The sequence below is a fragment of the Pimephales promelas genome, chromosome 24 (genome assembly GCF_988280905.1).
Source record: "Pimephales promelas chromosome 24, fPimPro1.hap1.1, whole genome shotgun sequence".
Lineage (NCBI taxonomy): Eukaryota > Metazoa > Chordata > Actinopteri > Cypriniformes > Leuciscidae > Pimephales > Pimephales promelas.
Genome location: NC_142792.1, coordinates 14,155,616 through 14,177,748, shown reverse-complemented (window position 1 = coordinate 14,177,748; position 22,133 = coordinate 14,155,616). Strand labels below are relative to the sequence as shown.

General features: G+C 37.2%; 1 protein-coding gene across 8 annotated transcripts in view; it reads right to left on the bottom strand.

Moving 5' to 3' along the window:
• Nucleotides 1-22,133, bottom strand: part of anks1b (ankyrin repeat and sterile alpha motif domain containing 1B) — a 173,603-nt gene that overhangs the window by 17,037 nt on the left and 134,433 nt on the right. For all 8 annotated transcript variants that reach the window (XM_089126724.1, XM_039668353.2, XM_039668354.2 and 5 more), the window contains one exon: nt 452-559. In XM_089126724.1, coding sequence (XP_088982850.1) covers nt 452-559 — 108 coding nt within the window. The remainder of the gene's footprint in view (nt 1-451; nt 560-22,133) is intronic.

Here is a 22,133-nt window from a genome sequence, read left to right as displayed (position 1 = left end):
CTTTCTCACTCGGGGTCTGATTGTGTGTCTTTTTTTGGTTGACGTTTGTGTTTGAATTCATTTTTAGTCATTTGACCCACTGTTTCTACGTCAGACAGCACTGAAATAAAGAGGCTGAGGAGGCCTAGCTGCGTTTAAGAGCAGCTGTCTGATCCAGCCTGGAAGATCAAGTGAAATCCCTGCAGCGGATCAGGCCATATATAATAAGAATGCCATCTCTCTCAGGATAAGAGCAAATCACGCAGAAAGTGACTTTTCTGTTTTATTAAAAACATTTCTCTCTATAAACGTTTCAAGGAACAGGATAAAAAAACCAAAACGCATACACACACAAAATAAAATACAACATATGTTATGGGTGACATTTAGGATGAACTTGCAATTTATCATTCTATCGTTGACTGAAAACATAACAGCCATAGTGTGGGGGGAGTTTCTGATTCATACTCGCCCTTAGAGAGATGGCCCGTGGTGGTTTCTGTGGAGGGTCTTCGTGCAGTCGATCTCCAAGTGATGCGAGTATTCTTTTCCTGTGGCCGATCAAATTAATCTTAAGAACCTGAAAAAGAGAGAGAAAGAGAGAAAAGTGAGTGCTGTGCATTTAGTCCTCTGTACTTTGACACATCCACTACAGCGGTGTCACTACTGTAACAGAGAAATGCTATTCTTATAAGTCACCACAATCTAGTTTCAAGCCAACATGAAATCAAAATTGACCTAGTTAATAAAACTTCTGGTTTATTTCATAAAATAAATAATAAAATGTAATTTTCTCAATAATAATAATACATAAGGTAAATAAAATAAGTCAATAAATAAATAATGAATAAACACACAATGTTTTCATAAACTTCATAAACCAGTATATTTCCTTTCCCACTGACGTCATTGAAACCACGCAGTATATTGTATAACGTTAACTCGGTGTGACGTACTCGGTAAAACGTATGTTCGGTGTGCATTAAACTGTGAACAGTAATTCTTGCTGACTTGCCATGTGCTAAATCATCTAAAAAAGCCCTATGCCATATTTCAATAAAGTAATTACGTTTTGTTCGGTACAAACAGTGCCTTCTAATTTCTTCAGTGAATTGGGTGTAAAATTACATAGACAGCATGTGCAAATAAATTAGGCGGGCTCTTTATGTTCACTTCCTGTCCAAAAGAGCTTTTGTATTATTGTCTAGGGTGTATTAGGGGTGTAATAATAGTAAGGGATGGTCACTTAAGAACCCTGGTCAGTCTGATGAAACCTAAAGAACACACACACACACACACAACTCTTTCTTTTGCAAACTGTCCTATTTCTTTCACTCTCACCACAAACACACACACACACACGCACACGACAACCTCGATGAACAGGGAATTACTCCACCCAATTAATGAGCATACAGTACATAAAGACTGAGCCATTATTGTAAACCAGGTTGCACAGAAGCATAAATGCATGTGAGGAACCAGCTTTAGTCACTACACAGAACTGTGTCCTCTCATTGGCTGCCTTATTCCTGTCCCTATAGCAACAATCTTCTCTAGCTTCATTTATAATGATTGCCACTATTTTACCCTAGAAAATTGAATCAATGGGAGGATATTTCCTTTCAGCACAATCATGGTTTTCAATTACGGCATAGTGTCCGTGAATTATCTGTCAGGTGACCTGCATGATGCTGATGAAGGAGCAGGGCTCCCACGCGTCCTCAATTAAATAAACAAATGAATCAATTGAATGAATACTGTGAATTGTGCGTTTTTGAACGATTCACTGAAAAAGAAATTCTCGAAATTCAGATACCTTTTGAGCAAGTTTTACTTTCCACATGAGCAATAGTTCTAAATATTTCTGATTAAATATTTTAGAGCAGATCAGCTTGAAAAATATACATTCAATACAGAAATGTCCAATATTTCTTTTTTTATTTACATAACAAAATATTAAAATTCTCTAAAATTTACAGGTTTTTCACAATCATGGAAACAGTGTCATTATGGACTGAGACGACGTACATACGTAATAGGGGTGTAATAATATTCGAACCAAACCAAAAAAAAAAAAAATACACGATACACCCATTGATCTATATAATGACAATATATCGATCAGCGGATACACCACCCATGATACGTATTGCGATACTCTCATGGCGTACCGAACACACCCCGCCCAGCCACTGCACTAGGCTCGGCTTTTAAAGCGGTAGCACGGAGCGCGATCATCTCTTCCTCAGTTACAGAATAAACATGAATGGACACCTGAAGGTATGTTGAAAGATACAGTATACTTACTGAAAGGCATCATAACTCGTGTAATCACTCAATCAGTGTTTCAACAGCAGAAATACATCAATAAAACGCTTTATTTTTCACATAGCTTTACATTTACCCCAGGTAAGTCATTCAGTGTCCACCTCCTGTTGGTTTGCTAACTCCAGCTCTAACTCTAAATAAATGCACTATATTAACTATATATTATATCATATTTTACTTAACCTGTTAATGATATCTTGATTATTTAATGTATGTTTAAAATATCTGTCATGAAAATAACAGCAACTGTGTAGACTATTATATATGTAATAACAAATTAGAGTAAAAACATATGACGTGACAAAAACATACTGCCTTAAGTGCAGTTTACATGTTTTCATACAATTTGTTATTTGAGTGTTTATTATTATATCTAAAAAATAAATATCAACTGAATTTAGTCTAAAAATTCGGGATAAAAGTCTAGGCTCTGTTGTTAAGCTTTAATGTTATAGTAATGTGCAAGTAAGGGCTCCTATATAAAATTTATATAGTTTACAGCATGAGCAGATACATTTTTTATCCTTGCGAAACATTTACTTGTAATTGAATTATTTTAAAGATAATCATTGTTTTAAAAAAAAGCAATTTTAGCTTTCTAAACCCATGAAAAAACAAATGTTTGCAGGCTGCATAACTGTTTATACTGGGCAAAATACATCCATCTTCATATTCAGAACTACTTGCATTTTAACGCTCCGTGTTAATGATCCCCTATGTTTATCCTCAAAGCCTCTCATGTCTAAAATCGATTTGTGTAAGGAAGTTTCGGACTGTGTGCACCAGAGGCTCATTAACCCCGTTTAAACCCTCTGGAGATGGCACAAACAAGCCAATCTGAAGCAGCCGGCAACCGGTCTCCCTCAGGCCCATGCTGGCCAGATTACAGGTGGTCAGGGCAGCAGAGACTGGAACTGGTTAGAAAAACCTTCAGGACTACAGCAGGATGTGTGCCGACTAAACTTTTAGGAGTGTAAACCACACAAAATGTGATTTCAATGTGCCTGGAGCATTCACTTGAGAAATAAAGCACAAAAGAACAATGGTTTGCCTCTCTGATATAGTCAGACTTTTGTTTTTGACTATTGACAAAGTCTGGTCCACTTTATTCTGACCATGAAATATTCCTGCTTAGTTTTTGGTAGTGCTGGGCACATAAAAGACATAAAAGTACATATGAAGAGTTCAGATGCAAAAGCCTCTAAGTGCCATTTGAAATTTTCTTCTAAAATGATCATTTTTATCAAGCTTGTATATTTAAGTTCAGTAATTTCACTTAAATGGCAATGAAGATTACCTATTAATTGTCATTTAAGTGAAATTACTGAACTTAAATATACAAGCTTGATAAAAATGACCATTCTAGAAGAAAATTTCAAATGGCATTTAGAGGCTTTTGCATCTGAACTCTTCATATAATACATACCTTTTATTACTTATATAATTCAAAACCACTTAATACACACATGTTCTTATTGGTATTTAATCTGACATACTGTAAAACACAATATAACCGGTCCCATATAGGTTATGTTATTATCGTATGGGCTGATATATTTAATTGTCCATGTTCATTTCCTCTATTTATATATATTTTGCTGCCATCTAGCACTGACAAAGTTATTCGTAATATATATATATATATTATACTTTAAAGGTACAATATGCAGGATTTTTGCAGTAAAATATCCAAAAACCACTAGGACAATGTTTTTTTTTTTATTTTGTTTTGTTGATTACTTAAAAAATCCCAAATGTTTCCAACTATTTGTAAATCGTGAGAAAATTGCGATTTTAACCAAGGAAACGGTGCGTGTGAGCAGGAGTGAGGAGTCGCCAGTCGATTGCGTCATATCCGCGTTACCCCCGGTTTCCGCCAGGTTTGACCTCGTACTGCAACAGTAACCATGGCGACAGACGTGGACAACTCGGTCGGTTATGCCGGTTATGCCAAGAAGGATGCTCACGCTGTTGTTGTTTTGTTCAAACATTTTGGACCATGTCAAGCAGACTTTGAGACAAAAAGAGGACTAAAACTAAGATCAACATCTTTCGAGATGCCGAGTTAACTTTGACTTGACGGAGACGCGAGTGTTATATATTACTTTATTAGACAGGTAAGCAAATGTTAAGCATGTTGAGCAAACTATTCAATGTTATATAGTTCAACATGATGAAAAGTTAGAATATGATCTGTATGTTATTCTCTAATGTTAATCTAGCTTAGTCTCATATAGCCAACAAACAACCTAACAACATACAACACACTCAAACAGAGCAAGAGAAGCAGCGCTGCGTTACCTCAAGTTTCATTCGTCTAATAAACTGACCTGTGAGTAGGGGTGTCACGATTTCGATATTAAATCGAAATCGATCGAAAATTAATTCAATGGTATCGAAATCGAAATAAAAAATGGTATCGTCGATACTGCCACGCCCCATGTCGCGTCCGTGATGGAAAGTTCGGATCGTTTTACTGACTCTATTGTTCAATCTCGTACATCAAAATTAACTAAACTTTTTTTCTAGTCATTTCAAGGGCTTTAAATGTTATACTATTAAGTTATGTTACTTGTTTTTGTTATATTTTAAATTTGGCAATGGTGTAGTGTACATTGTGAACAAATTTATATTGCATAATGCATAAATTTGTAGTCTAAAAATTGCATAGCAATCTGCGCTTTACATTTTTTTTTTAAATCGAGAATCGAATCGAATCGTGACCTTAGAATCGATAACTTAATCGAATCGAGGATTTGGAGAATCGTGACACCCCTACCTGTGAGTAATTAAGCATCAGCACTTGCGTGTAGTTTGAGAATTAAATGTCCTTATTCCCTTATATCCGCGGGACTCACGGTGCGTGTGGCGCTTGTATACATCTAGCAATCGCGCCCTGCTTCATACCACAGTCATGTGAAAAACATCAATGTATTCACTCATGCATAAAAGATCCATCAACTTGACGACAAGATCCAAAATTCCGCTTAATGCAGAATATACGTCTTTGTTATTGTAAGAGGTTACCGACCCTTGGTGGCGAAAAAAATCTTGCATATTGAACCTTTAAATGTAATCTTTAGCAAATCTCAAAATGAATGTGCATTTTTTTCATGCTATATATAATAATGTTATTCCTAAAATTACTTCTAGTATTTCATTTGAGCATTTTTAACCTATATGTATTTATTTAAACAAAATGGTGTTGACCATGACATGCAAATAATTCTTTATTTTTAAATGATTTATAATCAAAAGTTTGTACAAACCTTTGATTGTAGCATTTTGACTAGAAAAGTTCCTTGCAGGCAATAATTAGCAGCCCTTGTAACATTTTGCAGTACAGCCAGCCAATCAGATCAAAGCTTGCTATCTTAAGAATGCTCATGCCATTCTTGTAGCCAGTGTGCATCAGAGGCACAGACTACAGATACGCAGAACTTAATATAAGCTATTTATATTCCCGCACGCATGCCATTGCAGGAAACGGACAAACAAAAGGAGAAACCAGGAGGAAATGAACAAAGAGTATGCAGAGTGTGTAAGGTTCAGTGCTGCCTTACTGCATGACAGTAAAAAGCAGAGGAGATTGAATTTCATTTAAATGCAAATGTGTAGAGCAGGCTGCAGCGAAGATGCAATGTGGCATTGAGGAATACTGTACAGACCAGACGACAGCGCAAACGGCTGTATCACACGAGAGGTGCTCGGATGATATGCATAAGCCTCACAATACACATGCAGCAGGGGTGATGAAGAGAAGCAGCCATGTGTTTTAATCACTGCGACTGCTTGTGAACATCCCCGCACTGCCGGGTACAGTATGCTGACTGCAGTCCTGTATCTTAAAGCGACCGGGAGCTGCATCCTCATTTACATACTAACTGTACTATATATAAGATCAGGAATCATAGTGCACTGAAAATAGTACGCTAAAGGTGCCTAGATGGCTTTTTTTGGTAGATTTTCATGTGTCCATGAATAATTTCTGAGAAAAGGAACGTGTGACGGTTCTCTTTGTGTATGAACCGAGGTAATAATGAGGCGCCTTAAGCATGAGCAAAACAAATTTCTTTAAAACTTTCTCTTATACAAACTGGTGCATTCGATTCAATTACATTTGAAGAGTTCAGATGCAAAAGCCTCTAAATGCCATTTGAAATTTTCTTCTTTAATGATGATTTTTATCAAACTTGTATATTTAAGTTCAGTAATTTCACTTAAATAACAATTAATAGGTAATTATCATTGCAATTTAAGTGAAATTACTGAACTTAAATATATAAGTTTGATAAAAATCATCATTAAAGAAGAAAATTTCAAATGGCATTTAGAGGCTTTTGCATCTGAACTCTTCGTTTACACATATTTGTTAACTTCACATTTCATGATTAAATTCAAAGGTAATCCTTTAGCTACTAGATGTAAACCCTATACAAACAGTACATGACAAAGGGGTCTGTAAAAATTGTTTTTAGTAACTGGCATAAAGCTAAAGAGAAGATTAAATAAATGTAACTTCAAACAAGTAAAAATATGAATACATTTACAACACATTTTCAGATTGCTCCCACATTGTAAAAAACTATTGTTGGTTTAACTTGAAAAATGAAGTAACCTGGTTGCCTTAAAATTTTAAGTATATTGAAATGGAAAAAATGAGTTAATACAAGGAAGGGGATTGATTTAATCATCCGAAACTCAAAATATTATGTTATCTGATTTGAAAAAAAGAAAAAATGTTGTGATTACAAATCATGAAAATATTTTTTTTTTACAGTATAATTTACTTTTGAATAAATAACTCTTCCCTACTATATATTATGCTTGTAGTATAACCTGGGTGACCAACTACTGTACTTCAGCAAAGATTTGCATTAGATGGACACTTTACATTCCCATAAGGCCACGGGAGAGGATTTATGAATGGCAGTGAATCAAAGGTCACATGACAGTTAAAACATGGCAGATGTAGTAGCACGTCAGAAATTCATTCATACTATCCATATTCACACTCTATTTTTTAAACGGATCGCAAAGTTGAAATAGTAGACAGCAGGCTATGCGATTTCAGACACACCATGTGGTTGTGCTGTGAAGGAGACACGAAAGCAAAAAGAATGGACCCTGTTAGTGTAAAAACTCTGACTGAGAAACACGCAATTGCTTTTCAGGACAATATAGTGCCTCTGCCGTTATCTTTCAAACCCAAAATTTTAATTTGCGACAAATGAATGCAGCCAAATTAGTGTTTATCTGCCACCCAGTTAGGCCTATTTGACACCTAATCAGGCAGATCCTCATTGTGCATTCATTGGACAAAGAAAAGCAGGGAGTGTGTGAAAGATTTGGCCGCTCTGTGAAAAAAGAAAAGCACGCACCAGAGAGGCCATTGACATTTGTTCACAATAACTGGAGTACTTCTAAAACATTCATCTGTTTCATGCGTAATGGAGTCTTGTGAGGTCTCTTCCGTTCTGTGGGTGTAATTGCTGCAGTGTTGGATGTAAAATGACAGTTAATCCCATTAGATTAGAGAAAGTGAGCAGGAAGCAGGTTTGAAGAGGGATTAACCTCTGCGGTCCAGCGCCAGGAGAGTAATCTCCACACCAGACGCACACAAACTTCTGAGATAGACATCCTTTAAGGGGCTGACACACACATTTCTATACCAGTTAAATATGCAGAGACAACCATACAGTACGCAACCGTCTTGATTGAGCCAATTCCTGCCTTACAATCGTTTTGTTGAACATCCAAAATCATTCGGAAACACGTCATGGGTGTTAGCAGCAAATACCGTTTGAAGACTGCAAAGCGAAAGGTTAAAACTCCATACGTAAAATGTCTCCATAAAAGATCAAGCTCTTTTTTAAAGGTCAGGTCAGGCCAAAGCAATACTCCACAGCCACATAACTCTCTATGATCTCATGCTAGAGGCACCAGCAGACACAAGTAATAGAGCTCAGAATGAGTTGTGGTATGGATGAGCAGTTCCTCCTAATTGAGGGAGCTGAGGCGCAGAGGCCTGTCTGATGGGGAGGATGTGAATACAGTACTGTTTGTGCTTACAGCAGCATTCGTGCATTGGATTTTAATGAACTGGGAAACACAAAGTCCTACTTATTCACCTGCTCACTCATATTTCCACCTTAAACCAGTTCAGTGCAAATCCAACCCTGCAGCCAATTTCATTGGGAAGTATTTAGTTTTAGCTTTTATTTGGTATTTGTTTTAGCATTGTGTAGGCAATCAGCACTGTGATTGACATCTTTATGGGGATTGGGGCGGAGTTTGCTTTAAAACAGTTTTTATGGGATATAACCACTGATCTATCTATATAATGACTGGATAGCTCATGACGTTCAAAACTGCCACTAGGCAGTAGTGTTCGAGTGGCCATCTTACGATTCCCTACCAGCAGAGGGCTCCAACGGCCGTTATACAGAGATAGTAGCTCCGACGGCAATTTTAAGACGACCCGCTGTGCATCAACAAGTGTAAAACGAAGTTCACAAAAGGATCTACAAAAACTGCGCACAGGTTATAATTTAAGCCCATATATAGTCATTTAAATGCACAATTGTCTCTATTTCCGTGTTGTTTTTAAAAAAATGTATAGCCTACTATGCATTCTTTCACAGATGTATTCAAGTTTAAACCCAATAAAGGTATTATTCAATGCATTACTCATAAATTAAATGTATTTATTTACTATATTTTCATGTCAGTCCGTGTTCAGTTTGACCACAAACCATGCGCTGTCACTTATAGCAGCGCCTGCAGCACAGCAGAAATACTGTAGACTTGGTGCGGGAATGACATCCGACGTGTTTTGTTTTTTTTTCTTGGTTTTTGGGTTTCGACCTTAAACAATGGTTTCGACCAAGGATAGCATACAACTGAGTCTGCACACGATGTTTATTTTGAAATTGCCAGTGTTTTGACGTTGCGGCTTGGACGCGGTGTTTGACGAAAAAAGACTCGACGCCTATCTTTAGCAACACGCCGCGTCGCGGCTGGTTCACACAGACTGGAGTGGCCGCGATCAGCTCCGGTAGCTGCGTCGCAGCCGAACGTGCCGCAGACGTGTGCAGTGTATGGGTAAATAAGAGGTGAAATTAACCCATACAATTTGTATATGCATTTTCTGAACATATTTTTGCCAACTAATCAAATACTTCAACAGATCTATATGTAAAACACAATCCGAAAGAGCTATATTTTAAGTTCACAACACACATATATTTTAATAAGCAGGAATACTGTTTGACTTTAAACAAATACCCATTTAAATGTTTAGGATGTTTGTGTTGTAAGACTGTTCAGGGAGACTTCAGATTTAAAAATGGTGTCCCGTTGTGCAATATTTTCTCAGTCAAATCATACAATTTCCTATTGATTCAATAGAACGTGTGAGCTCACAATATGGCGGCGAGGTGGCTTCACTGTTTATGACGTCATGAGCTATCCAGTCATTATAACTTATTATCGGTGGATATAACTTACTATTGTTTACTTTTAAAACAGAACTTTCAATTTCATTCTGTTCCTTTCTTCCTTAAGAACGAATTGATAATCGTTCAAACAACCCACTGACTAGTCAATTATTGCTACCGCCATTCCTTCCATTGTTATTCTCTCAGATGGGAAACATGCGAAGCACATTGATTGGCTAATGAGCTGTAAAGCTCACATGATTGGTTGAATGACCTTTAAGCCCTCGAGAACCAGCCGTGAGCACTTTGGTTTCTTTTGCTTGACGTCACCCTTCCATCTCAGTCTCTCTCAGTTTTTTTTCTTATGGCATAAAATCTTTCCCTTGAAATGCAAAATACCATGTGGCGTGTCTGCCTTGCTACAGCGGACTGAATGTAGAGAGCCAATCACAGCAGACATAACAGGTTTTTATTGCCAGCATTACTAGCCAACACAACCCACACAGTGAACGTAATGAGGTCTAGTGTACGTGTGTGTTCATTGTGTCCACAAATCTTCCTGATCTCCTGCGTTCTGGGGCTACTTCAGAGCTCTACACGGATTTGCTTGGAACAGCACTAACTTTGTATTGGCGGGTTTTCAGGCCACTGAAGGACGTCGGTCCAGTGGATGTCACTGATGCGTCTTGGTGTCCAGTCCAGTCTCCTTGGGAGCCAAATCTGGTACCAAACATTGCAGGTATGACTCAAACAAGCCCGAGGCCACCATCGCCACGGCAACTCGCCGTTATCCGTCTCAGATCCATTTATAACCAGCGCCTCCCAACCAGGGGACAACTGGAAAGGAACCAGAGCCTGCCAGTTACCTAGCAACTATGGAGCGAGTGCTGGTGCTATGCGTAAAAATCCAGCAGGCCTCTGAGGCAACGTAAAGGATATACAGCAGTGCGCCAGACCAATGCTGAGAGGTTTGACTGTGAGTGAGGACATGATGAGCCAATGAGGGGACGTGTCAACCTTTACCAATGATAATAAGGAAATGCAGCGGTGTGAATCCTGCTCTATGCAGGGATCAGAAGGAATCAAGAGAAGAAGTCGGCTTCCAACACAAGACGAGGAGGAAAAAAAAAACCCGTCATGACAGTTTCTGTCGTTTCTCTCTCACAATACACGCATTCTCACTCTTTCTCTCACACACTCCTACTCATTCTTGCACACGAACCCACAGACATGCCAGACCAAGAATAAAACTGTGGAACATGCAGAAAAATCTAGCAGTACAGAACATCAGTGAGAACAATGTGATTTTACTCAATGGTAAAGACGTGCAAAATTGCATGTTGTCAAAAATGACTAGTTGGTGGGTGGCTTGAACAACTGGTCGACTAATAGGCCTTTAGGAAACAAATAGGCTGACCCGGTCAGATACATTTCTTACATAAGACACATTCTTGCATTAAAGGCAAATTGTTTTAGTGCCGCTTCTTTAAAGGAAATTCATTTAAAAAGCTTTTTTCCTAGAAAACGTCTACCTTAGCATGACATTCAAAAGACAGTAATATACACACACAAATATATATATATATATATATATATATTAGGGGTGGAACGGTACACAGAATTCACGGTTCGGTTCATACCTCGGTTCAGACCTCACGGTTCGGTACGATTTCGGTACAATGGAGGGAAAAGCAAAACAAAAATACAGAAGGCATTGTAGTTTTTAAATAAGTTTTATTAATAAAGGCATAAAACCAGTTAATTTGTAGTGCACTGACAATAGTTTTATATAGTTAGTTTATTAATTAAATGAATAAAAAGACAAAAAGACATTGCGATATGTTTGTTAATTGTTCCTGAATTAATTTAAAATTATTTTGCTATATTTCAGATCAATATACTGTATTTGTTTCCCTTAATTTTAATTAAAATTATTAGTTAACAATGTAACAGTGTTCTTAGTGTGTGTGTGATTTTGTTTGGGTGACAGTTGTAGGTTACAGTTTGTCAAGAGTTTACAGTGTGACAAAAGCACAATGTTGTGTTTTATTGCGAATGTACACAAATATAAGAACAGTTTTCAAGTTTCCACTGTTCTATCGCGCCTCTCTCTCTCTCTCTCTCTCTCTCTCTCTCTCTCTCACACACACACACACACACACACACACACACACACACACACTCCAGCATTGCAATCTTGACATCGCAGCATGTTCATTACGCAGCATGTTCATCATTCATTATATACTAAAAAAGTAATATATATATATATATATATATATATATATAAATATATATATAAAATATAATATATATATATATTACTTTTTTAGTTATATTATTATTATTTTTCAGTTATATTATTAGTTATAGTATATATTATTTTTTTCCGTTATACACTCAGAAAGCTCAAGAGAATACCATTTAAAAACAAAACTCTTTAGTAACAATATAAATGTCTTTATGGTCTCTTTTGATCAATTGAATCCATTCTTGCTGAATAAAAGTATTAATTAAAAAAAAAAAAGACCCCAAACTTTTGAACACTACTGTAAATACATTTAATATATTTTTTGGACAACCATCTGACCCATCTGTACTAAATATGTCACTAGACCATTTTCACAAATGAATAAGAAATGTAAATGTCCTAATCCAATATAAATCAAATCAGTAAAGCAATCACGCAACACATAGAACATCAAATCCGTTTCAAATTAATCTCATAAAGTGATCATCTGAAACAGGCTTGCTTGTGGTGTTAAGAATGTAGTTTTAGACTGCACTAGCCGCTGTCAACAGCGACATAAGGACCAACAGCAGGCAGATCAACAGCATTAGACCGACAGCCCTGTCACATCCTGCACAGCACCAGGCCGATGATTGGATCCAAGCTTGAAAACACCACAGGATAAACCAGCAGAGGGCCTGGAAGTGCCCTTGCATGACGCCTGCACCCTACACAGAACCATAGATTTTGCTTTTATATAAGCGGGAACTCCTAACTGCACAAATTCTTATTCTTGAGTGGCTCAAAACGCTCAAAAAAGTCAGACTTCACTACTGTATCCTGTGTTAATGTGCTGTAAAATCACTAGCTAAGGCGGCAGGAGGAGATTTACGGTCAACTGACTGATGTCAGGTCTGATATGATCTGTGCAGACGCTGCAGTCAAGGACTGCATGTGTAAAACATTCCTTCAAAGCGGCATTCGAAATCCATTTCATTTCCACAACATGGGACGTTTCTGAGCGAGACAGGATTTCAAGTTGACATCCGCTGCAGAGAAACTTCAACCAATACCTCCAAGAAAATGAGAAAATGATTCTGGGAAGTAGCTTGATGTTTGGTCTATTCATTTTAAGAAGGATGTGGTGTTCTTCCTTCTAAACAGCAGATTTGACCCTTCAACTTCAGCAAAAAAATCTGTGGAATGCTTTAAGACAGTGAAATAACTTGCTCTGTGGCTGGACAAGACTGAAGCCATGCTGAATAATTCATCAAAAGATAAATGCTATATAGGCTGCTGTGAGTACACAAACACGCACGGATATAAGCTCAGTACTTCAAACTAGAAGTGAAACTACTAATCAGTATGAGCAAAAAGTAATAAAATTATCTTTTTTCCTCCTTTATTTTGGCTTTGACGTCACAGCACAGGGATGTTCTTGAGGGGCCAATCAGCTCAAATCGTGATGTCATAATGTTATTCATATGCAGCTCAGGTGATTGGCTCAAAAATGAGCAAAGATGGCAGACTTCAAATCACATCTGATTCGGAGTAACTTGGTTTATATTCAATCATCAGTTGCAGCTATTGTAAAATGACCTAGTTAAAGAAAGTCAAGAGTTTCCCTGAATCCATAAATGTGCATTTTCAGTCCACACTCCATTGATATACCTTCAGACTCGTTAAAGCTAACTTTAATCGGTGTGTGTGAAACTAGAGCGTCCGCAAACAACTTCCTCCATTCCTCTGGTGGAAAAACCATCTGGAACTGTACTGTAGTTAGTGAACTACAATAAAAGCCCCAACCAGGTTAAATAAATAAATAAATAAATAATATCCCAAAAAATTCCAAAAATCTAGCCTCCGGCAGAGAAGCTCTGTGGGAACATTTTGGCGTACCCTCAGAGACTTCCAAGCTTATTGACAGCTTTATTTCTGTTATGAGAAAGCTTACACCTCAAGCCCCATCCACATGTGGAAAGCGTAGCTGTGAGATTACGTTTAATTCACCAGGGCTGATCCACAGCACAGCAGGTCCCACTTTTATTACGCAACACCGCCTCACTGCCGCTCTGTTCTGATCCTTCGTGACTCTTTCACTGCTGACTGCAGAACTGAACTAATACAACCTAAAGGAGACGTCTGCCTGCTCTTTCATCTCATAGTCATCCTCACCGATGTGCCATCTACAGATTACGTGGGCCATGAGGTTAACACTCAGGCTTTAGAAAGTCCAGGAGGCAAGTGAATACACGCACACAACAAAGGAGGAATGTAAATGGGCAGCTGAGGCATACTGTCTGATTTATGGCAAAATTATAGGAATGTATATATTTTAAGTACCATAAGGTAACCATTCCTGGTTTATCATTTTTTTTAAGCATTCACAATATTATGTATACAGAACTATATAAAATCATAAAATAAAATAATATATATATATATATATATATATATATATATATATATATAATATTATCATACATACATACATACATATATACACACATATATATATATATATATATTATACATATATACATATATATATATATATATATATATATATATATATATATATATATATATATACATTAAACAAAATTAATTATATTTATGCAATAATTCAAAACAATAATTAAAAACATTGGTGTATATATGAAGAGTTCAGATGCAAAAGCCTCTAAGTGCCATTTGAAAATTTCTTCTAGAATGATCATTTTTATCAAGCTTGTATATTTAAGTTCAGTAATTTCACTTAAATGGCAATGATAATTACTTATTAATTGTTATTTAAGTGAAATTACTGAACTTAAATATACAAGTTTGATAAAAATCATCATTAAAGAAGAAAATTGCAAATGGCATTTAGAGGCTTTTGCATCTGAACTCTTCATATATATATATATATATATATATATATATATATATATATATAAAATTAAGATTGTAGACATTATGAAAGAAGACAGTATGAAAAATTAAAGTTCATTGGGACTTTTGCCAAAGATTATTGAATAGTCTTGTTGAATTATTAGTCTTTCATAAAGATTAACTTTAAGTGAATATTAGATGACAGCAAAAGTCATCTTAAATGTAAAAATAGGGGAAACGAGTAGCTATTAAATACCCAGTATCATTTGAATCAGTTCTAATATTACAAATCTCTATTTTTTTTTTTATTTAAAAACTTACTAAGTTTCTTTGGTGTGACATTTACAAAGACAAAGATTTCATGTAGCTCAATTAATATTAGCTCATTAAGCTGCATGCATGATAATCATGAAGCAATTCTCCTGGGAAATTGACCTGTGTTACAACATGCAATACTCTGTCCAAAACTATTTTAAATGTCAACTATCCACATACACAGACTCAAGGCATTCACCACTGCGTGTGAACACCCGCACATCCTATACTGTAAACTCAACAGCGTACAATCGAGTGTGATGCGTAAAATCACCAAAGTAATAAAGAAACTACAATAGTATGGGTGCAAAGTAGCTGGGGAATACAGATTAGAAAGAAACAGCGAATGTTTAGCAATAAAAGCAGGTGAAAATGCAGGAAACAGTGGCTGGTGCTGCAGCGAGTGGAGAACAAAAGCTTTAACAGTGCATTAATCTACAAATCAACAACTAGAGGCAGCGAAATCCCTTATAATCCTCCTTCTGCTTCACTCTTCCTCTAGTGCCAGTGACTTACCCAGAGTTTCGCCGCTCATTCGTGCAGTCAAGTCCTCCGTTCCCAAACATCCGAAGAGCCCTCGCGAGTGTCCTGACCTGCGTTGACAAGCCGCCTCAACTCTCTGGCTCTCCTACAAAGCCCTGCGATGCATCACCTCAAAGCTCACATGAACATGCATATTTGCGTGGCAACTGATCTTTTCACAGTCTTTCTTCTCCAGTCTCCTCGCGCGATCAAACCGCAGAGGTTTGTACGATCTCTGTCTGAACACGTCACCCCGTTCTCCTCCTCCTTCTGCCTTCTCGTGCTCCTCATTCACGCTCTCTGCCTGTTACTATGGATACCCTGCTCCCATCCAGCGAGAAGCTGTTTGTTCGCGTGCCGTAGCGTGAGTGTAGCTCAGGTGACCGTTTCCTCGGCTTGTGAAGCAGTGTGAGACGGGAGACTGAACGTCCTTAACTCACTCTCTCCGCCTCACTCTCCCATATCGGTTTACCCTCCCTCTCCCTCTCTCTCTCTCTCTCCGAAGCTTCATTGTTTAACGCGAGTTCCAGCGCTCGGCTACTGCACACTGCAGTAAGATTGCGATACATTCATCCTGGTCTCATTTGTTCTAATCATCTTAAGTCTGGTTCACAACATTTCAGAGCTAGCCTGGGCTTGTTGGGAAACATGACTGTCATGTTTACACTGATACACAAACACCAACAGGATTAACACACTGATCCAATGGAACCCAACAAGCGTAGAAGTCGCTGTTTGTTGGGGCAGCTTGAAAAATGGCCTTAATCCAAAATGGCTTGTGGTCTGTCCTACTTCTTAAAGCTAGACCACAAACACCGACATGGCAATTATGGCTCTCAACATTTGAAATGCGTGAGGGATTTAAGTACTTACATGTTGTACTGTATTAAGACACCTGACGGAAATAGATTTCTGCAGCAGCACTCTTTACTTGCCTCACAAGCACATTAGCATGCAATAATATTTTTTCATTATTGGTTGATAACTTGTGCAGCTTTCACTATATAATTTATAATCTGTACCATATTAGTTATCGATCGAGATGAGTTAAAAAAAAAAAAAGTTAATTATGATAAATGATGGCTTTTATGTAAACGAAAACTCTTAACTGCACAAATTATCAACCGGTAATGGAAACTTAATAGTGCATGCTCATGATTTATTGCTCAGATCCGCTTTTTTGTATAGCTGTTCACACTGTTGTTTTAAGAGTGTTTTGGTTGTATAGAGCTGTCGCTGTAAATACTTGTGAGCTCTGACACATCACTGTCACCGACTGCCTTTCTCAACTGTCTTGATACCTTCCGGTAACTGACTCCCATGAGCGCAGAATTGTACGAATGTTGCTCTAGAGTGACGTACTGTAAAAGTTGCATGAATTCTGTTCAGACTGAGGTCGCATTGCACATCTGACTTGTATCGCATTTATGAGCACATATGGAAGAGGCACTAGTAATCAGAATTGAAAAGATCAGATTGAAAAGATTGATTTGTTCTGTTCACACTGTCATGAGGAAAACAAATCTTGCAAAAAAAAAAACAAAACAGATTAAGCCCACACTTACCTGCCGTCTGAATGTAGCTTTGCATCATTTAACACTCACTTAAAGTAACACTAATTTATTAACACTGGTGAATGTATTCTTAAAGGGATAGTTCACTTTGAAATTAATTTTTGATATGTTTTAGCTTACCTCAAGGGCATCCAATATGTAGGCATGTTTGTTTCCGCAGTATTTTAAATTTTGATGTTTTAACGTCAAACCGTTCTTGTGTGTCAGTCATATAATGCAGGTCTATGGTCACCACCTCAAAGAGCATGCACAGAGAAGTCAAAATTAAACATGATTTAATGACTCGTAAATGTAAGTACACATTGATGGCCTAAGACACGAAACGAGCGGTTTGTGTGAGAAAATGAACAGTATTTATATTGTTTATACCTCTTGTAACCACAGCCACGTCCAAGTGATCTGAAGGCACGGGCGCTTCGGTCTGCACCGGAAGTGATGTTCTCATTGTTTACACAGAGATTTCGGAAGTGTTACCTTTCACTGTGAAGATCTAAACATATTTAGGTATACAGGAAATCACAATGGAAGACGATTTCGATATCAACAGACAACGTTGAATTTTTTTTCCGCAACTGCGTGAGAGATCACTTCCGGCGATTTCCAGCGCTAGCGCAGACCGATGCGCCCGCGGCCTCAGATCACTTGGATGTGGCTGTGGTTAAAGAGGTAAAAACGATATAAATACTCGCTTCATGTCTTAGGCCATCAACGTGTACTTACATTTACGAGTCATTAAATCATGTTTAACTTGGACTTCTCTTTGCATGCTCTTTGAGGTGGTGACCATAGACCTCCATTATATGACTGACAGACAAGAACGGTTTGACTTAAAAATATCAAAATTGAAAATACTTTTGAAACAAAGACACCTAGTGTACATCTTGGATGCCCTTGAGGTAAGCTAAAACAAACCAAAAATTTATTTCAAAGTGAACTATCCCTTTAAGCCAATTTTAAACTGATAATTGAAACTATAGCTTTGATGCCAAAATTCACTTTGTTTTATTTTGAATTTTATTTATCTTTCAAAAACATATTGACTTTTAAACGCTAGTGTAAGGCATAATGTAAAGTCATGGTTTGTTTTACAAATCTTTTGTCAAATCAGCTTAGGTTCACAAATGTTGTTCAGATAACATACTATTTTGAGATCTTTTTCTTTGTATCAACTCAAATTTTTATTTTAAATGAAAAACATTTTTAAGGCAACAAGGTAATGCTGCTTACTTTAAATTAAACCAACAAATACATTTTACAGTGCATTAAAATGTTTTTGTGTCTGTTGTTATGCAAAAAAATATATATTTGACAAGAAATATCGTATGAATTAAAATGCCTATTTTGACAGTAGAATGTAACGCGAGAGTCCAGCTATTTAGAAATAATAATAAATAAATACAAAACAGTTTCCTGGGACAACGTTCAATTATACAACAATATTTAACTGCCAAAAGACCAATCAGAATCCAGTATTCCACTGAGCCGTGTAATAAATCCATTTTACTGTTTGAAACCCAAGCCTCCTCCAAGAACGTCATGCTTAATCTATTTTTATGAGGGGGCTTGGTGACCGTCCTTAAGAAACAGCCCTCTCACAGGCTGCTGGGGCCACTGGATCATCTTGATACCCCTCAGCAGGATCTGTCCTACGGGAATAATGTCAGCTCACCCTCACCCCGAGAACAACACTTGCATGATCATGTGCCACAAATGTGTGTCAGTGTGCGTCAATTCAACATTGAACCCACAGGCCTACCCACCCACTCTTGTACATACCGTATAGTACAGCACACACACACTAACATACAGAACAGTCCTCTATGAGTCTGTTGGTGTTAAAGCAAATGTTTTGTCATCGTTGAGGTGAGAGGCAGTGTAATACGGGTGCCAAAAGGAAAGAACAGATAGACAGAAAAAAGGGGGAGACTGTGTGTGTGTTTGATGGGCCTGCTGTGTTAACGAAGGCAGTAGCCATCTGCTAGTGTAAGAAAAGACAATTTGCAATCTGTGCATTTGGAGAGGTGACAGGAAGTAATAAAAACAGGAATGCAACACGAAGGATATGGAAACTCATAATAACACACACACAGTCTGCAAATCGTAAGTGTTGGACCACGCACACTAAAGGATACATGCCCTTACACACTTACTCACACACAAACACGTCAGTTTTGAATCATCCGTACTTCGCGCAAGCTGTCTCTATGGTAACTACCGCTAGCAGTCATGGCAACCACGTAACAGTTGTCAAAAAAAAACGAGCTAAACTATTATTACGAGCTAAATGACTTCTGACCGCCTACCAACATGACCTAAGCACGGCTAACATTAACCAGAAACACTAACCACAAAGCCAGCGGCTGCCTGGAAGCACAACTTGGCACAACATGTGACATTTAAATACATTATACAGAATGGTACAAATCTGAACTGCTCTAAACAAGTCTAAAACATCATACAAAGCATTTTATACAATTCTGTCTTGAACGTAAAACCATTCGTGTAAACTGATGGAGGATGACCTGTTCACCTTCCCACAGAAAACAACCACAGCTCAAAACCAGACATTTTTGGGATTAAATAATAATAATAAAAATGCAATGAGTGCGCTTTAAAAAGCCACAGATGGGTCCAAATACTCCATTTGCCTCAAACACAATTCCAGGCTGGTTTGGATGCATTTTGTTTGGGGATTAAGTTGATATTCAAACTAACTTTACTACAACTAACAATAAATAATGACTATATTTAGAATGTAGTCATTTTCATCACAAACGTTCCCTATACAGTGATGGTCACAGCATAGAAATACAAAAGTATTATGTTTGTACAGCATTTTGGGAATGCAGACATGTTGAGCCCTGTTATGAATATTATCAGATGACTGCCTGTGGTAACCCTGAGGCTGGACACACTCATACGCGCAAGTCTATCGCTCTCTAATAGGGTGAACACACACATACAGTACAGGCTCTTACACGCATGGAATGATGCTGCTCAGAAACAGAAACATACAAACACGAAAGCTGTGCCGTGTGACATCAGCAGTCTTTAATGAGGCTGTTTGCTTTATGTCGATGTCTCTGCTTGTTCACACTGAATTTCTCTGCTTCTCCTTTGGGAGGCAAAACCCTGTCCTGCGTGTCAAAACTGCTCAGAACACGATCATAATTTTGGATTTCTTAAAGGGATACTCCCCTTTTTTTGGAAATAGGCTCATTTTACAACTCCCCCAGAGTTAAACAGTTGAGTTTCACCGTTTTCAAATGCATTCAGCTGATTTTCTGATATTTAGAAGAATATTAGTAACCAGACGGTTTCTGGTCTCATTGACTTCCATAGTAGGAAAAAAAATATACTATGGAAGTCAATGAGACCAGAAACTGTCTGGATACTGATATTCTTCTAAATATAAAAAAAAAATCAGCTGAATACATTCGAAAACGGTAAAACTCGACTGTTTAACTCTGGGGGAGTGGTAAAATGAGCCTATTTTCAAAAAAAAAATGGAGTATCCCTTTAAAATTCACAACGAAACTAGCGCAACGGTCTGTTTTGACATCTAAAATTATAATTTCTGCGAGCTAAAAGCATAGTTCTTGCAATGTTCATGTGAAATAAATGTGTGATTAGAAAAGAAAGTGACATTAAACACATCACACACACATTTAAAATGATGTAATGTGCAATATGTCGTAGCCCTCAAACCGCATTCACTTTATAGCCCTTAATCCTGTAATTGTGGACAAATGTGTGGACTCTGGTGTGAGCCTAATTTTTATTTATTATATTATATCACTGTCTTCGATAAAGTTTTGTCTATCCATTTATGGTGTGTTTTTTTTTTAATTTTGGGGGTATTTTTGAATTTATTTACTTTAAAAAGTACCATATTTTCTAGTAAATTATTAAAGTGCATAGTAAATTAAAACTACATAGTAAATTAATTACTATGTAGTTTTATTTATTTATTTTTTTAACAACATTAAAATATCATTCCAATAAGTTCTTAGAGGAAAAACCTAAAGATGAAGTGACTTTGCTGTCACCTGGTGTCTTATTTTGGCTTATTTTAGAGTGCTCTAAATTACAGTTTTTCCATTCATTTCAATGGGTGCCCATTTTTGACCCAAATACAAGATTAAGGAGTTTTTTTTTTTCCACTTACTTAACATTGCAGGATTGAGTCAAAAAAAAAAAAAAAAAAAATGTGTGTGTTCAGAAGGCAAACTTAGGAAAAGTAGCCAAGTCTTGTAACCTTCTTTATCTTACCAATAAATATTTTAATTTTGAATTGTACATCATAGATCACTAGCAAAAAAAAGTAGAGTGATAGAGCCATCTAGAGAACAGAAAGTGTATAACACCTTGAGAAACAGATGCAAACAATCCAAGAGCAAGATATTGAATATTGAATCATCAATTAGATTTGCTGTTATTCTCACTGAATCTCTGGAATACAACAGTACATGTATAAACACATTTTCTGTTTTTTAACTTATAGTATCATTTCACAATTTAATATTAAATAAACTTTGACCGTATACACCACAGTGTGCTTGTGTGATTGTTTATGAACAGCAATAACACACACATCTTGTCACTGTCTTGTCCAGTCGCCTCAACATCTGTCGCCCTGAGCGTTTACGAGCTGATTTAATCTGGACCTCTCTCTCCCATTGCCCTCTTTCTCTCTTCTCCCCTGCCTCTCTTCATACTATCGCTCCTTAATCTCTGAACCGAACTGTTACACTGCTGCACTATCGGTTAAGATGTTTAAGGTTGACATTCTCTAGGAAACACAAAAACAAGGCAACATTCTGCCCTGTTTCTTTCAATACGTTCTCTCTCTTCGTTTTCTCGGCTTCA